At 44.5% G+C, this 16,989-nt stretch overlaps 1 protein-coding gene across 2 annotated transcripts in view; it reads right to left on the reverse strand.

The window, feature by feature from the left end:
* The window catches only part of LOC121459513 (eukaryotic translation initiation factor 4E transporter), a 41,430-nt gene extending 32,847 nt beyond the window's left edge, over positions 1-8,583 (reverse strand). The window contains exons 1-2 of one of the 2 annotated variants that reach the window (XM_041669390.1): positions 8,487-8,583; positions 7,541-7,651 (exon numbers count right to left, since the gene is read on the reverse strand). In XM_041669390.1, coding sequence (XP_041525324.1) covers positions 7,541-7,621 — 81 coding nt within the window. In that variant the 5' untranslated portion in view covers positions 7,622-7,651; positions 8,487-8,583. Of the gene's footprint in view, positions 1-7,540; positions 7,652-8,287 lie in introns of both variants that reach the window. The other variant, XM_041669389.1, reaches the window with a different exon arrangement.
* Between the last annotated feature and the right edge of the window lie 8,406 nt (positions 8,584-16,989).

Here is a 16,989-nt window from a genome sequence, read left to right on the forward strand (position 1 = left end):
CACTAACCACACATCAGACAGAGGTCTGATCTCCAAAATATACAAAGAACTCAAGAAATTGGACACCAAAAGATTACATAATCCAATAAAAAAAATGGAGTACCGACCTAAACAGAGAACTCTCCACAGAGGAATCTAAAATGGCTGCAATACACTTAAGGAAATGTTCAACATCATTTCAGAGAAATGAAAATCAAAACAACTCTGAGATTCCACCTTACACCTGTAAGAATGGCCAAGATCAAAAACACTGATGACAACTTATGCTGGAGAGGTTGTGGGGGAAGACTTCTGCATTGCTGGTGGGAATGCAAGCTGGTATAACTCCTTTGGATGTCAGTGTGGCGATTTCTCAGAAAATTAGGAAACAACCTTCCTCAAGACTCAGTAATACCACTTTTCGGTATATATCCAAAGGATGCTCAGTTGTGCCACAAGGACATGTGCTCAACTATGTTCATAGCAGCTTTGTTTGTCATAGCCAGAACCTGGAAACCACCTAAACGCCCCTCGACCAAAGAATGGATAATGAAAATGTGGTACATTTACACAATGGAGTACTACACAGCAGAAAAAAAATAACAACAGCTTGAATTTGGCAGGCAAATGGATGGAGCTAGAAAACATTATTTTGAGTGAGGTAACCCAGACCCAGAAAGATAATTATTACATGTACTCACTCACAGGTGGTTTTTAAACATAAAGCAAAGAAAGCCAGCCCACAAACCACAATCCCAGAGAACTTAGACTACAATGTGGACCCTAAGAGAGACTTACATAGATCTAATCGACATGGGAAGTAGAAAGTATAAAAAGACAAGATCTCCTGAGTAAATTGGGAACATGGGGACCTTTTGAGAGGATTGAAGGGTAGAGGAGAGAGACAGGGAGGGGAGCAGAGAAAAATGTAGAGCTCAATAAACACCAATTAAAAAAAAGAGTAACCATCAAAAAAAAAAAACTGATGTAATATGGTAACCAAGAAGTAACCTTCAGCCGGGCGTTGGTGGCGCACGCCTTTAATCCCAGCACTCGGGAGGCAGAGGCAGGCGGATCTCTGTGAGTTCGAGACCAGCCTGGTCTACAGAGCTAGTTCCAGGACAGGCTCCAAAGCCGCAGAGAAACCCTGTCTCGAAAAACCAAAAAAAAAAAAAAAAAAAAAAAAGAAGTAACCTTCAAGTAGGGTATTAGTTTTAAAAAACACATGTAATACAGACTTCAGTTAACAACAGCAAATATCGGCTCATTAAGTACAACAAAGGTTTTATATACTAAGAAGATACTACAGAAAATGAAGCGAGGGGCATATAGGAAGCCTCTATGTATACAAATATTAACTAAAAATACATCAAAGGGTAGGGGTTGTAACTCAAAGTTTTTGCTTAGCCAGCATGTGGAAAAACTAGACAGGAATGTAAGGTGTTGTGGCTGCTGTGGATTACATTCACAGTTCCTCAGAAAAGTTAAAACAATTAACAGCAAGCAATTCCATTCCTCAATCGATACAGAAGACAAATAAAACGGTCCATCCCAAAACGTACTGTGTGTACAGATGCTCATAGTGGCAGCTCATAATAACAAAGAATAAAAGCAACTTGTGTCTATTGAGTACACTGCTGTGGAATAATCTTTTTGTACACTGTGAGGATTTAACACTTAGACTGGTTTAATAAAAAGCTGAATGGCCAATAGCTAGGCAGTATTTTTAAGGCAAAGAAGATGCTGGGAAGAAAAGGGCAGGGATGCAGGAGAAACCAGACAGATGCAGAATGAGTTGGACACACAAAATAAAATAGAGGTAAAAGTCATGTGGTAGAACGTAGATTAATAAAAATACGGGTTAATCTAAGTTATAAGAGCTAGTTAAGAAAAAGTCTAAGCTGTCAGCCGAGCTTTCATAAATAATAAGTCTCCGGGTGCTTATTTAGGAGCTGGCAGGCAGGACAGAGAAAGACTACTTACATGCAGAACACAAAACGTTATATAGTCACACAGTGAAATACTTAGCAATAAAAAGGGCAAAGTTACAATACACAGAATACAATGAAATATTAAGTAACATGGGAGAAAAGATGAATTAAGAATGAGCCTGGAAAGTATTACACTAACAGCTTGCTCTTTAACTATATACAGAGCACTTTCCTTGTCTTTGTATTTCTGTCAGTTACTCAAGAGAGACAGATGTTCTTTTTTTTTTTTTTTTTTTTTTTGGTTTTTCGAGACAGGGTTTCTCTGTGGTTTTAGAGCCTGTCCTGGAACTAGCTCTTGTAGACCAGGCTGGTCTCGAACTCAGAGATCCGCCTGCATCTACCTCCCGAGTGCTGGGATTAAAGGCGTGCACCACCACCACCCGGCTGAGATAGATGTTCTTAAAGTTACCATAACATCAAGAGTCCTTAATGTCAATTATTCCTTGAAAGGGACCCCTTTTAAAGATATTTTCAAAGGAAACTTTATTTTAGCCAAATATAAAATCCTTGGAAAGTCCTCTCAAGCATTTCAATAGAATGTAAGCACTCTTGTAGACTTTACACACTATGGGCCTAACCTCTGGACTCAACCATCCCACAGATACTAAAGGCTTTTAATACTTTCTTTTCACTTTTTGCACAGGTCACTAAAACCTGACCAGGCAAAAACAAACTACTAATTGCCCAAGAACCACACACCCAAGGAAGCTGAGTCAGTCTCCCTTAAAAAAAAAAAAAAAACTTGACAGCTGAGCCATGGTGGCATACTCCTTTAATACCTGTACTTTGGAGGCTGAGGTAGAGGCAGGTGGCCTCTGAGTTCAAGGCCAGGCTGCTCTATAGAGTAAGTTCTAGAACAACCAGGGCTAAACACAGAGAAACCATCTCAAAAAACCAAAAATCAGCTGGGCAGTGTGGCACACACCTTTAATCCCAGCACTTGGGAGACAGAGGCAAGCAGATCTCTGTGAGTTCAAAGCCAGCCTGGTCTAAAAGAGGACAGGCACCAAAAACTACAAAGAAACCCTGTCTTGAAAATTAAAAAAAAAACAAACAAATAAAAACAAAAAACAAAACAAAACAAAAAGTAATGGGAGCTGGAGGAATGCCTTGATAAAGGGAGTCGCCCAACAAACTGAAGAACCTGAGTTTAAATCCTCAGCGCCCATCTAAAAAGCAGAGTATGGCTATACCCCAGTATGGAGAATGGAGAAAGGTGAACTCCAAAAGTTGCTGGTCATCCAGGCTTGCCAAAAAGTGAGCTTCTGATTCAGTGAGGGACTGTATCTCAGGATAATGCAGATAGCAATAGAGAAGACACTCACATCCTGACTTGACCTCTGCATATGCACACATGGGTGTCACTACCTACATACACACACAAATAGCACTGGGATAAAAGCACCTGTAGCTGGCAATCAGGCCAATGTCATTCATGAAGTGAGGTACTAAAAGGGACCCGAGAATAGTTCTTGCAGATGATTAGGTTAGCACCACACTGAGTGAAATCACTCTAACCTAACAGGTTGACCTGACATAGACACTTTTCTAGTGAAGAATGCATACTAAACTATGAAAACACTACCAGAAAAAAAAAATCAGAAAACCTGGTTTTCTTGTTCAAGATCTTCCCCTGATTACGCCTGATCAATGTAATAAAAGCAATCCTTGCCTTTTAAGTAATCAATATTACTGATTAAAATAATATAAAACTGCAAAAAGGTAAACAAGTTGATAAATATTAGAAGGAAACCTAAAACATTAAAGTTATTTTTAGAGCAATCTGCTTCAGTGTTAGAATGGAGATGAAGGTGGGCAGCACAGCTTAGGTACAGAGGGTATCCAAAGAAGCAATTAGGCTATGCAGGCTCCCTGCTCAGCCAAATAACAGCAAAAGAAGGTTACTCACTGCCATTTAGAAAGTCATTGCCTTGATTCTAAAGCTGGTATTTATAGGATGGTCATCTTTGAGTAAGCCTGTTTATCATCTAGTTTTTAGCATTTGCTGTGTAGCAGGCACTGGACCTGCACTTTCCCATTTATTCACCATAAAAGCTCCTGCAAGATCAACTGTATTTTATCTTCACTTTCTAGAGGAAAAGAATGATATTAAGAGAACCTAAATGGCCGGGTGTGTTGGTGCATGCCTTTAATCCCCGCTCTCAGGAAGCAGTGGATATGTGTTTGAGGCCATCCTGGTCTCTGGAGGGAGTTCTAGGACAGTCAGGGCTACACAGAGAAACCCTGTCTGCCTCAAAAAACAAAAACAAATAAATAATAACAAAAAGGAGAGGAGCTAAAGCTAAGTGTAAGACTGAAGGTCACACAGGTTAAAGGTAAAGCAGTAATCTAGTCATCCACTCCATGAGCGGTGCTCAACAATCTTTACTGCCTCTTTTCTTCTCCAAAGCTTGCATGGACAGGAAGATGCATCACCCCTTTCTCAAGCTGTGTCACTAATTAGACTTGCTCCTGTCTGGTTGGACTACTGGGAACTCTCAGCCAAACTTCTTGGGTAGGTTGTCCTCAAGCCCAGCATCCTATTATAGCACACTTTCTTGAATTAAAGGTTCCTTCTACAAATTTTATATGCAATGACTGGCTTCTTTTCTAGCTAAAGTTCCTACATTGCTGGGCAAGAAGCACACTCATGGGGTCAAAGAACCTGAGTCCCAACTTTTTAAGTTAAAATGGAAAAGGCAGGAAATAATAGTCAGAACCCAACCAACCAAGAATTTCCAGTTAGCTATATATTCTGGACAGGTGACATATTAAGATTGTTAATGATTTTTCACACCCTAACTCTGCCTTTGGCAAAACAGGCATCCTTATTTGTATGCTAGCTTAAACACAACACTGAAATGCCACCTGTTAGAGGTTAGTACTTAAGTTAGTTTGCGGAAAATATGTATAAAATTAGCAAAGATGATTTTTTTTCTTTTTTTTTTAAATATTTATTTATTTATTATGTATACAATATTCTGTCTGTGTGTATGCCTGCTGGCCAGAAGAGGGCACCAGACCCAATTACAAATGGTTGTGAGCCACCATGTGGTTGCTGGGAATTGAACTCAGGACCTTTGGTAGAGCAGGCAATGCTCTTAACCTCTGAGCCATCTCTCCAGCCCCGCAAAGATGATTTTTGTACAGGAAACAGATCATCTGATGCTTGACTTCTACCTGGAATTTAAATCTTATTTTTCTCTAATAAAACAAAACAAAAAAATCTTACTTTTCTCTGAGGCTCACTTTCCTTCTTTTTTTCTTTCTTTTCTTTTTCATTTTTTTTTCCCAAGGCAGGGTCTCACCATGCTCTGGCTGTCCTGGAACTCACTATGAAGATCAGGCTGGCCTCAAACTCATAGACACCCACCAGCCTCCGCCTCTGACAGCTGTGGTTAAATATGTGTGCCACTGTATTTACAGCAAAACTTCTAGTTCTTGGGAATAAGGTTTAGCAAAACAGATCAGAAATTAAATATTAATGACTTAAAACCCTCAGAATGACAGGAACACACGATCAACCCATTCATAATATCCTACTTAACTGTCACAAAGGCTCAAACGTTGGTGGGAAGATACCATGTGACTCTAACCAGAATTCCTATACTTGGAAGGAAGCAGAGGCCACTCTGAACCTTAGGGAGCAGCTATCTATCTCAGTCACCTGAAAAACACCATTTATCAGTCTTCCACAGAAGAGACTACTTCAAAAAAGCCAAACAAGAACTAGGAAATTGGGGCTGGAGAGATGGCTCAGTGGTTAAGAGCATTGCCTGCCCTTCCAAAGGTCCTGAGTTCAATTCCCAGCAACCACATGGTGGCTCACAACCATCTGTAAAGAGGTCTGGTGCCCTCTTCCGGCCTGCAGACATTCACACAGACAGAATATTGTATACATAATAAATAAATATTAAAAAAAAAAAGAACTAGGAAATTTAGAATCACATAAGCTTGTTCAAAGCCATTTCCCTTCATCTGATACACTCAGAATTCACCTGTCAACATTTTAGGCAATGAGTTTAAGTTGTGGCGTACTTCTCAAGCATGAGAGCCTTTATATTTGGAAGATAAAATCTGAAGCACAGTCCAAAAAGATTTCTGACAAATGCTAATCCCAGCACAGGGAGGCAGAGGTGCCTGGTCTACAACTGACTGATAGGAAAGCACTCAATCAAGAACTCACATTAAACACTCCCTTCCAGGCATACTTACTTAATCATTCATTTCTTCATCCATTCATTCTCTCGTCCTTTAATGCTGAAAATTACTGTCTGACACCTTACCAATCAGGGAAAAGTAAAGGCAGTACACAACCAAGGCCCAGCTTTCGTGAGTGTCCTAGAAGGCCAGGGACAATACGGCATGCTGGAGTTCAGGACACTGTTCACACTAAGGAAATATGGACATGGGCTCAAGTAGAGCATAATTCCTGTCACTGGCCGTTTCAAAACTTTCCACTAGCCAGGTGGTGGTGACACGCCTTTAATCCCAGCACTCAGGAGGCAGGGGCAGGCAGACCTCCGAGGCCTGCCTCATCTAGAGCTAGTTGAGGACATCTAGCGCTCTTACACAGAGAAACAACCCTGGGTCAAAAAAACAAAAGACTTTCCACTTTAGGAACATTTTATGTACTCTAGCCCAAGGCAGTTTAGAAAGCCAGAAATGAACTTATAGTAAGTTCACCGCAACGTGTTAATCTGTTCAGAAACACTCAGCAGCCAAAATGACACAGATGCAATTATCTTTACTAAGTACAAAACCTTGACGTGGTTGCTGAGCTAGGGAAGATAGCATACAACCAATCTGAAACCACCTGCAGTAGTGCATACCTCTAACTTCACATTCTGAAGGCTGAAGCCAGAGAATACTACAAGCAAACCATGTCTCCAAAAACAAAAAGAGGAAGCTTAAAATCATTATGTATTCTTTTTTTTTTTGTTTTGTTTTTCGAGACAGGGTTTCTCTGTAGCTTTGGTGCCCGTCCCGGAACTAGCTCTTGTAGACCAGGCTGGCCTCGAACTCCCAGAGATCCGCCTGCCTCTGCCTCCCGAGTGCTGGGATTAAAGGCGTGCGCCACCACCGCCCGGCTCTCATTATGTATTCTTAAGTAACAAATTATGACTAATTTTTTATGGCTTGTTTTTGTGAGTCCATACCCAATTTGTAACAAAAAGAAAAAAAAAAAGATTAAAAAAAAAATCCACAATTATTCCTGACCAAGTCACTCCTACAGGGACTGGACTCTCAAGGAAACGATACAAGAGACACTGATTCTGTGAAGCACGCCAGAGCCGGAATCCTTACCTGGTCCTATGCCACCCAATCGCACAACTGCTACAGAACATCTGGGTGCAAACAAGAACTTATCTACAAATGTCACATAGGGTCTGAGGGAACAGCTTTCACCTGAAACCTACAGTTTAAACCCAGCAGTCACATGTCCAGACAAATGACCAAACTGACACTTTACTAAATGTATTTAGTCCCCAGTGAGTCAGAACAAGACTACCAGTTTAAACACCACCAATAAAGTTACACATTACTTCGTCATTAGCAACAGGACTTACCTTTGTATAGCGATGGGGGGATTTCTTTAGGTCAAGGAACACATCTCCATTTTCTGTTTCATCCACACTTCTCTTCTCCATGGCTTCTTGGTGTACAATTTTTTTTTGCACCTGGGAAGATAAATTTCAGCACAAAACTGTCAAAAGGAAGAGTAAATATTCAGAAGACTTAGTTGCTTATGAAACTTTTAACTTTGAGGGGGAAAAAAATCTAAATAGTTGTGTAAAGAAATCCAACCCAAAAATCATGGTATGAACCAGAACTGAATTGGAAAATGGACCACCTTAAGTATTAAGTATCCACAGCGTAAGGAAAGCAGAAGTGGAAGGGGCCCAACTCAGAGTACAACCTTTAATTATCGTTAATACAAAGAGAAACCAAAATAGTCGCTGCCACCCACGAGAACCGACCAGGCGGTGCTGGTGAAGTTTCCCGGAGTAGAGAGTAGAGGCAGGACTGGTTGGGCTGCCAATCCGGGAAGTCAGGCTGCTGGAAAGTGCCTGTCACTTTTCAATGGATGGCACCAGCTGCCCCTCATTACTCCAGTGTAAGAGGTTGGGGAACCGGCCCGAGCGCACCTCTCTCAGCCGGCCACACCTGTGGCCATGTGAGGGGCGTCCGCGGCGAGGGAAGGGCCGCCGCGGGCCTCCTCGGGGAAAATTCCGCTCCTTGAATCAACCCCCGGCCCCACACGCAAGCCCCGGGCCAGAGGCCTCCTCTGGAAGAAGGGCGGGGACGATACTCACGGAGGGAGCCGGGCCGGAGGGAGCAGGGACTAAGTCCACGGGCCGGCCGCCTACAGCCGGCGCAGGCCCGCCTGCTGCCCGCCCGCCGGCCGCCCGCGCGCCTCGCGCCTCCGCCGCCCCCTGCGCGCGCCCTGCCGCCCGCGCTCCCGGGGCAGCGCGCTGTCCACGCCCGCAGGCCGGGGCCCCGCTCTCGTCGTACCCTTGTTCGGAGCGCCCGCCGCCGGGCGGCCCCGCGCGTTGGCCCCCGCGTCCCCCCGCGCCCGCTCCAGGCCCGGCACCTCTGCCTGCGGCCTGCGCTTGCGCTCCCACCCCCCCCCCACCCGCTAGGGCTGGCTCTCCTCAGCCGCCGTAACCGCGGCCCGGCCCTCCGGCGCAGCTCTCCGCCCCCTCCCCCTAATAACCCCCGTCGCGCACCGCGGGCCCAGGCACCGCCCTCGCAGCGCTCAGGACCTGGGGTGTCTGTGGCGGTGCCTGTCGGAAAAGCCGCATTGGGCCGCGCGCTCCGCCGCGCTGAGCTCTGCGTGGGCCGGACGGCGGGGGCACAATAGCCGGACAGGCACGGTGGCTGCGGGGAAGTGGTCACGACCGGAGCTGCGGGAGTCGGCGCCCGAGCGCTCAGGCGGCCGCTGTGGACAACTCAAGGAAGCGCGCCGCGTTCCCACGCATCGGGAAGGGCGGAGCCAGTAGCGTGCTGTCCCGGACTCGCGCCACGCCGGCGCGAGCGTGGTTCCCTGGGTGGGTCTGCTTTTTCGTCCGTTCGCCGGCGGTCACCAGGCTGGGCCACACCTGGGGCTTAGGCAGCAGGAGCCCGTTAGAAGGACTTAGCGGTGTTCTGTGTTCACTATTGGCGTGGCTAGGGTAAAGGTCTGAGGTCCCTGATTCCCCCCCCCCATGACCCTTACTAAGAGGATTAGCCACAAGGGCTGGTGCATTAATAAGCAAGTTTGTCGCAATTATTCTTGACCCTACATGAAGGAAATTGACAAATTAATTGAAGTATCTTCGAGTGAATAATCTGGATCTTGCCTTACCCTGCACGGGAAGGGAAGAGTTAAGTATCTGGGAGAAATTAAATGGCCGGTATCTGGCGCTTAGCCTTTGCCAAAACTCAAGTTGACGGAGGATGCAGATATGCATATAAGTAAATAACCCAAGAACTGCTGCTCTGGGAAGGCGGCTTGTGAGCCTGGTCTGCAATTGACTGCTGAGCTGTTTCTGCACGGTGGGACGCCCTTAGTTGATATTTCTTTGGCGTAGAGGGAGACTTAGTTTTTTCGTTTTTGTTTTGTTTTTCTGTAAAGAACACTGAGGTTGATGATGTTGGCCTATGCATATAATCTTAGTTTTGCGGAGTTTGGGACCAGCAGTTCAAAGCCAACGTGGGCAACATGGCATTTGAACATTTATTTTACTTGGGAAATTACCTGGCTTCCTTCTGTGAGCCATGGCAATAAAAGTAATCTTTCCTCTTTGGTGTTATTTATACAGTCTCTCTCCCAAGCTATCTTTTGTGGCAGGGTTTCACTATGTAATCCTCGCTGGCCTCCGAAGGCCTGGATTACCAGTGTGTGCCTCAAGAACTGCAGACGAGAGACAGGAACGTCTGCATTTAGGCCTGCATCTCCACTGCAGTATAGGCTGGATAGTTAGGAGTGTATTGTCTTTAGCTTGTTTTGCCAGATGGGAATAGCAGTAGTAAAGATCGCGGGGCGGGTGTGTGTTTGTGTATGTGTGTGTCAGGAAGCCTTAGCTAATTTACATAAAGATTCTTTGAAAAAGATTTTTTTTTTCAGGATAGGGTTTCTTTTTGTAACAGCCCTGACTGTCCTGTAACTCTGTAGATCAGGCAAGCCTCAAATTTAGCTGCTACCTCTTTCAAGTGCTGGGATTAAAGACGTACTCCAAACCTGACTGAAAGAAAAAAAAAATAAAGTCTATGCAAAGACACATTGTGGAGAATCAATAGTGGTCCCTTTTCTTTCTTGTTTCCCCTTGTTTCTCTGTGTAATGCTGGCTGTCCTGGAATTCGCTCTGTAGACCAGGAACTGAGATCCACCTGCTTCTGCCTCCTGTGCTGGGTTAAAGGCATGTGCCACCACTGCCAGGCTGAGATCTAGATTCTTAAAGCTGAGAGAAATAGGAGTAATCCTTTCGCTATGGAGTACAGAAGGCACCCACTCCCAGATGCTGAGTTAGAGACCCAGAGCTCAGGCATGCTAGGTGCCAGGACTCTACCTGAGTTGTTCAGTATTTGGAGTCAACCTTACATTCTAATAAGTGCTAGGAAAGTACTCTTTAAAACTGAGCAACATTCCTAGCCCAATAAATTATTTTCTAAAAGCTATCAAATGTCACCTAATGAAATCTTAGTGTATTTCACTACTCTAAACATCAGTCTCATCTGTCGGATACAAATCAAAGTGTGTACTTCTCTGTCTTGTAGAAGTAATTAGAAGTAACATTAAAATGAGCTGGGGCAGAACATGGTGACACAAGCCTGTAATTGCAATGTTCAGGTGACAGGAAATCTATAAGCTCAAGGATAGCATGTTCTTCATAGTGAGTTCTAGGCAGCTAGGGCTACATAATGAGACCCTGTCTCTAAAAGGCGGGAGCTGGGTAGTGGTGACACATGCCTTTAATCCCAGCACTCAGGAGGCAGAGGAAGGCATATCTCTGTGAGTCTGAGGTCAGCCTGGTCTACAAGAGCTAGTTCCAGGACAGGCACCAAAGCTACACAGAGAAATCCTGTCCCCAAAAAACTAAAAATAAATGCAGGACTTGGAGAAATGGTCCAGTAGTTAAGAGCCAGAGCCAAGGCTGGGGCTGGAGAGATGGCTCAGTGGTTAAGAGCATTGACTGCTCTTCCAGAGGTCCTGAGTTCAATTTCCAGCAACTGTATGTGGCTCACGACCACCGGTAATAAGATCTGGGGCCAACTTCTGTCTGCAGGCATACATAATAAATAAATAAATCTTTTTTAAAAAAATAAATAAGCGGGCAGTGGCGGCGCACGCCTTTAATCCCAGCACTCAGGAGGCAGAGGCAGGCGGATCTCTGTGAGTTCAAGGCCAGCCTGGTCTACAAGCACTAGTTCCAGGACAGGAACCAAAAGCTACGGAGAAACCCTGTCTCGAAAAATCCAAAAATAAAAAATAAAGCCAGTTTAATTTAAAAATAAATAAATAAATAAGGGCTGGAGAGGTTAAGAGCACTGGCTGCTCTTCTAAATGTCCTGAGTTCAATTCCCAGCTACCTACATGGTGGCTCACAACCATCCATGAGATCCAGTGCCATCTTCTGGCATGCAGGCAAAACATGGCATACATAAATCTTTTTTAAAGGCTGCTGTTGCCGGGCGGTGGTGGCGCACGCCTTTAATCCCAGCACTCGGGAGGCCGAGGCAGGCGGATCTCTGTGAGTTCGAGACCAGCCTGGTCTACAAGAGCTAGTTCCAGGACAGGAACCAAAAGCTACGGAGAAACCCTGTCTCGAAAATTCAAAATAAATAAATAAATAAAGGCTGCTGTTGCTGAGGATTCCTAGCACTACAGGTAACTCCAGTAACTCCAGTTCCAGGAGCGACACCTGGCCTCTGAAGACACTAGGCATGCTTGTTAGTGCACTACATACAGGTAAACCACTAGTACACATAAATTTTAAAAAACAACAACAACAAAACATAAGAATAGGACTGAGGAAATAGCTCAGAGGTAGAGTATAAACTTAACATGTGCAAGAAGATCCTCAGTTTAATCCCTAGCAACCACGAAAAAACAAAGACAACAAAAGCTCTACCCCAAAACAGGATTGAGCCCGCATTTGGCTCCCAACTTTATAAATTGGGTGGGTACCAACAGCTGTTCTGATTCATTCAGCATCACCTGATGGTGGCTTAAAGGCAGGCACTAAGACCCCTTAAAGGATCCTTTATTCACGTGCATGGGAATTGAAGGTGCTGTCAGCTGGGGCTTCTGGGGCTTTGAATGAATGCCCTTTCTAATTTTTTTGTTTGGTTGGTTTTTTTGCTTTTCGAGAGAGGGTTTCTCTGTGTTTCTTTGGAGCCAGTCCTGGAACTAGCTCTTTTAGACCATGCTAGCCTCAAACTCGCAGAGGTCCGCCTGCTTCTGCCTCCCAAGTGCTAGGCTTAAAGGTTAGCGCCACCACCGCCCGGCTCCTTTTTAATTTTTAAAAGTTTTTATTTTCTGTATATTTTGATTGTCTTTCGTGTATGTATGGCACATGCCTGGAACTGGAATTGCAGATGGAGTCAACGTGGGTGCTGGGAGCAAACCCCAGTCCTCTGCAAGAACTGCTGAGCAGTCTCTCCCATCCCTACATGGCCTCTTATTTTACAAGAACGACTGAGCAGTCTCTCCCATCCCTACATGGCCTCTTATTTTACAAGAACGACTGAGCAGTCTCTCCCATCCCTACATGGCCTCTTATTTTACAAGAACGGCTGAGCAGTCTCTCCCATCCCTACATGGCCTCTTATTTTGCATGTGCACCACATGTACATGTGGTGCCCTCAGATGTCAGAGCAGGGTATCAGATCCCCTGTAACTGGAGCTACAGTGGTTTTGAGCAACCATGTGTGTGTTAGGAACTGAACTTGGGTCCTCTGGAGCTTTGGTGCCTGTTCTGGAACTAGTTCTTGTAGACCTGGCTAGCCTCGAACTCACAGAGATCCACCTGCCTCTGCCTTCCAAGTGCTGGGATTAATGACATGGGCCACAACCACCCAGCTAAAATTTATTTAACTTTATTTTATGTGCATTGGCATCAGATCCCCTGGAACAGAGTTACAGTTGTGAGCTGCCAGTGGGTGCCGGGGATTGAACCCTGGTCCTCTGGAAAACCAGCCAGTGCTCTTAACCATTGGGCCATCTCTCGAGCCACACGGCTCTTAATGGCCTGAGCTTCAGTTTTCAAGGCTGAAGATCTAGATATTTGCAGTGTGGTTTTTGTTTTGTTTCTTACCACACTGAAATTGACCTTGAATATGCTAGGGAGGGGCATTTTTACTTTTGTTATATCGCAATTCTGTTCCTTATACAGGACCCAAAAAACAAAACAAAACAAAACAAAACAAAAAAAAAACTACCAGTTCAAAAGGACAGGACACTTGATTCCTTTTTTTTTTTTTTTTTTTTTTTTTTTTTTAGCTTTTTGAGACAGGGTTTCTCTGTGGCTTTTAAGCCTGTCCTGGAACTAGGCTGGCCTCAAACTCACAGAGATCCAACTACCTCTGCCTCCCACGTACTGGGATTAAAAGCATGTGCTACCACTGCCTGGCTGACTTGATTTCTTTATATGAGAGAAATGTCTACTTGTTTGTGTTAAAAATTGCCAAAAGCCGGGGCTGGAGAGATGGCTCAAAGGTTAAGAGCACTGATTGTTCCTCCAGAGGTCCTGAGTTCAATTCCCAGCAACCACATGGTGGCTCACAGCCATCTATAATGAAATCTGATGCCTTCTTCTGGCCTGCTGGCATACATGGAAGAAATGTTGTATACATAATAAATAAATAAAATCTAAAAAAAATTTTAAAAAATTGCCAAAAGCCATATATGTCAGTGCTTAAGAAATTGTTATCATAGTTGTGCCTGGAACTAATTTCCTAAGGTCTCTATACTCTAGTGTGGGCCTATTCTTCACTGGGGTGCTTTTTAATAGACTGTAGAAATGTAGCCTCACCTCTCTTTGTGGTTTTCGTTTTAAGTTTTTCGGGACAGGGTTTCTTTGTGTAGTCCTGGCTGACCTGGAACTAGCTCTGAAGACCAGGCTGGCCTTACTCACAAAGCTCCACTTGCCTCTGCTTCCCAAGTGCTGGGACTAAAGGCCTACACTGCCACCACTGCCAGCCTCTCGTCATTCTTAAAGGTTCTGTTTTAGTGTGCAGGAAAGAAGACAATTGCAATTTAGAATTAAAGATAAAACTTTCCTAAGGAAGGGCACTTGTAAATTGCCTTCACCTCTATGAAGAAGCTAGACACTGGCTAAGCCTTGTTTCTTTGTTGCTATTTGGGACAGGGTTATTCTATTATGTAGTTCTAGTTGGCCTGGAACCAAGCTGGCCATGAACTCACAAAGGTCTACCTTCTCTGCCTCCTGAGTCCTGGAATTAAAGATATTCACCCCTAGGCCTAGTTACAACTTTATTTGTATACACGAGAAATACTTCACAAAGTGCTGGATAGCATGAAGGCTGTACTAGTTATTACTCTATGTGCTGCTTTGAATGAGAATGCCCCACAGGCTCATGCCCCCTTGGTGGAACTACATGGGAAGGATTAGGAGGTACGGCCTTCTCGGAGGGGGTGTGTCACTGGGGCCACGTGTAAGGTTTCAAAAGACCGGCACCTGGTGTGCCCTCTCTACCTCCTGCTAGCAGATGAAGATGTGAGCTCTCGGCTGCTATCCAGTCCAGTGCCATCCAGTCCAGTGCTACCCAGTCCAGTGCCGGCCTGCCTTCCTGCTTGCTGCCTTGCTCACCACATGATGACCTCCTAGCCCTCGAAATTGTAAACCAAATAAACCCTTCTGTCTATAAGTTGCCTTGGTTGTGGTGTTTTAACCTAAACTGGTGGGAATAAAGGTCCAGGCAGCAAGGTGTTCAGTGGAGGACCAGTGATGTGAAATAAAGAAGACAAAAGCAATAGCTGGAGCCAGGAGCTCTTGCATAAGATGATGACTTATGTGAAGCAAGTTTATTAAGAAACATAGCATAGGGCTGGAGAGATGGCTCAGTGGTTAAGAGCACAGGCTGCTCTTCTGGAGGTCCTGAGTTCAGTTCCCAGCCACCACATGGTGGCTCACAACCGTCTGTAATGAGATCTGGCGCCCTCTTCTGGAACACAGGCATATATGGAGGCAGAAGGTTGTATACATAATAAAAATAAATAAATAAATCTTTAGAAAAAAAAAAGAAACATAGCATCATAAATAGTATTTGTGGGGGTTGGGGAGAAATGACCATGGTCATCAGAGAGCTAAGTTACACATGTTGGCAAGAAAAACACTGGGTACCTCTGATACAGCTGTCTAGGGATCAATAACTATAGTCCAGGGAGAAGAGTTGAGTTTCCAGAAACAGTCAGAACCTTGCCTCTTAAGAGGCATCAGACAGGCCTTGCAAGTCTGCTCCTGGACAAGGATACAGAACTAAATCCTCTGTATCCTTTCATCAGGGCCTCTAAGAAAGCCTTGGGTAGTGGTCTCCCCATAGTGTTCACGCAGCAATAGAAAAGTAACATGCACTCGAGCTTCTCCCTGTAACTCACATCCAAATACTGTTTTTCCTTTCCTCACTCTGTCAAAGCCGAGGGTGATGAATGCACACAACGGGAACGAAGCATCAGCAAATCAGATCAAATCCAGACAGCATGCTTAGGGGCTGGAGAGATTGCTCAGCACTCACTGTGCTTGCAGATGACTCACGCTTGATTCCCAGCACCCATGCTGAGCAGCACATAACCACCTATGACTCCAGCTCCAGGGTATCCAGTGCCTTGAATTTCCAGGCTTCCTGCACACACTCGACCATTTCCCTACCGGACACATGCACACATATACATAATTAAAACCAGGCATTAAAAAAATGTACTTAGCCGGGCGGTGGTGGTGCACCCAATTCCAGCACTTGGGAGGCAGAGGCAGGTGGATCTCTGAGTTCGAGGCCAGCCTGGTCTACAAGAGTTAGTTCCAGGACAGGCCCCAAAGTTACAGAGAAACCATCTCCAAAAATCAACCAACCAACCAACCAACCAACAAACAAAACAACAACAACAACAAAAAAGAAAACATGTACTCATTTCTTATCCTGGATATATTTACAAAATTTATGTAAAGATACTTGTAAGGCTAGTTTATAGTAAATTAAAATATGGTTCCACTATTTTGACTGAATTAGTCTAATTACCTTAACAATACTTGAAGATGTAAATTCAGATGAGTTATCACCAAAAGGCTGGGATTCTATAAAATATAACTTTATTTTGTTGGCTTTTTTTTGTTTGTTTGTTTTTGTTTTCCAAGACAGGGTTTCTCTGTGCAACAGCTCTGGCTGTCCTGGAACTTGCTTTGTAGACCAAGCTGGCCTCAAACTCACAGAAATCCTCCTGCCTCAACCTCCAGAGTGCTGGGATTAAAGGTGTGCACTACCACTGCTCACCAGGCTTTTGTTTTCTTTTTAATGTGCATTAGTGTTTTGCCATGGTTGTAGGATCCCCTGGAACTGGAGTTAACAGACAGTTGTAAACTGCCATGTGGTTGCTGGGAATTGAACTTGGGTCTTCTGGAAGAGCAGTCAGTGCTCTTAATCACTGAGCCATTTCTACAGCCCTTTTGTTGACTCTATAGAACAAAGTCTTCCTTTGTAGCCTTGGCTCGCCTGGAATTCTCTAGGTAGACCAGACTAGCCTGGAATTTATGTTCACCTGTTGCCTCTCCAGTTTGGGATTAAAGGTATGTGCTGTCACACCTGGCCAGCTATTTCATTTTTGAGACAAGCTCTTTCCAAATTTCTGAAAGTAGTCTTAAAATTGGTAATTTTTCCTGCCTCAGCTTCCTGAGTAGCTAGGGAGTACATGCACTAGCAGGCCAGATTTACGCTCTTCCTATTGCCTTTTATTTATGTACTTGTTTGTGTGCATGGGCATGGCTTGTGGCCAGAGGTCAAAGGAGTGAATTCTCTCCCA

The sequence above is a fragment of the Microtus oregoni genome, unplaced genomic scaffold (genome assembly GCF_018167655.1).
Source record: "Microtus oregoni isolate MIOR12 unplaced genomic scaffold, Mior012 000019F_ref0000042, whole genome shotgun sequence".
Taxonomy (NCBI): domain Eukaryota; kingdom Metazoa; phylum Chordata; class Mammalia; order Rodentia; family Cricetidae; genus Microtus; species Microtus oregoni.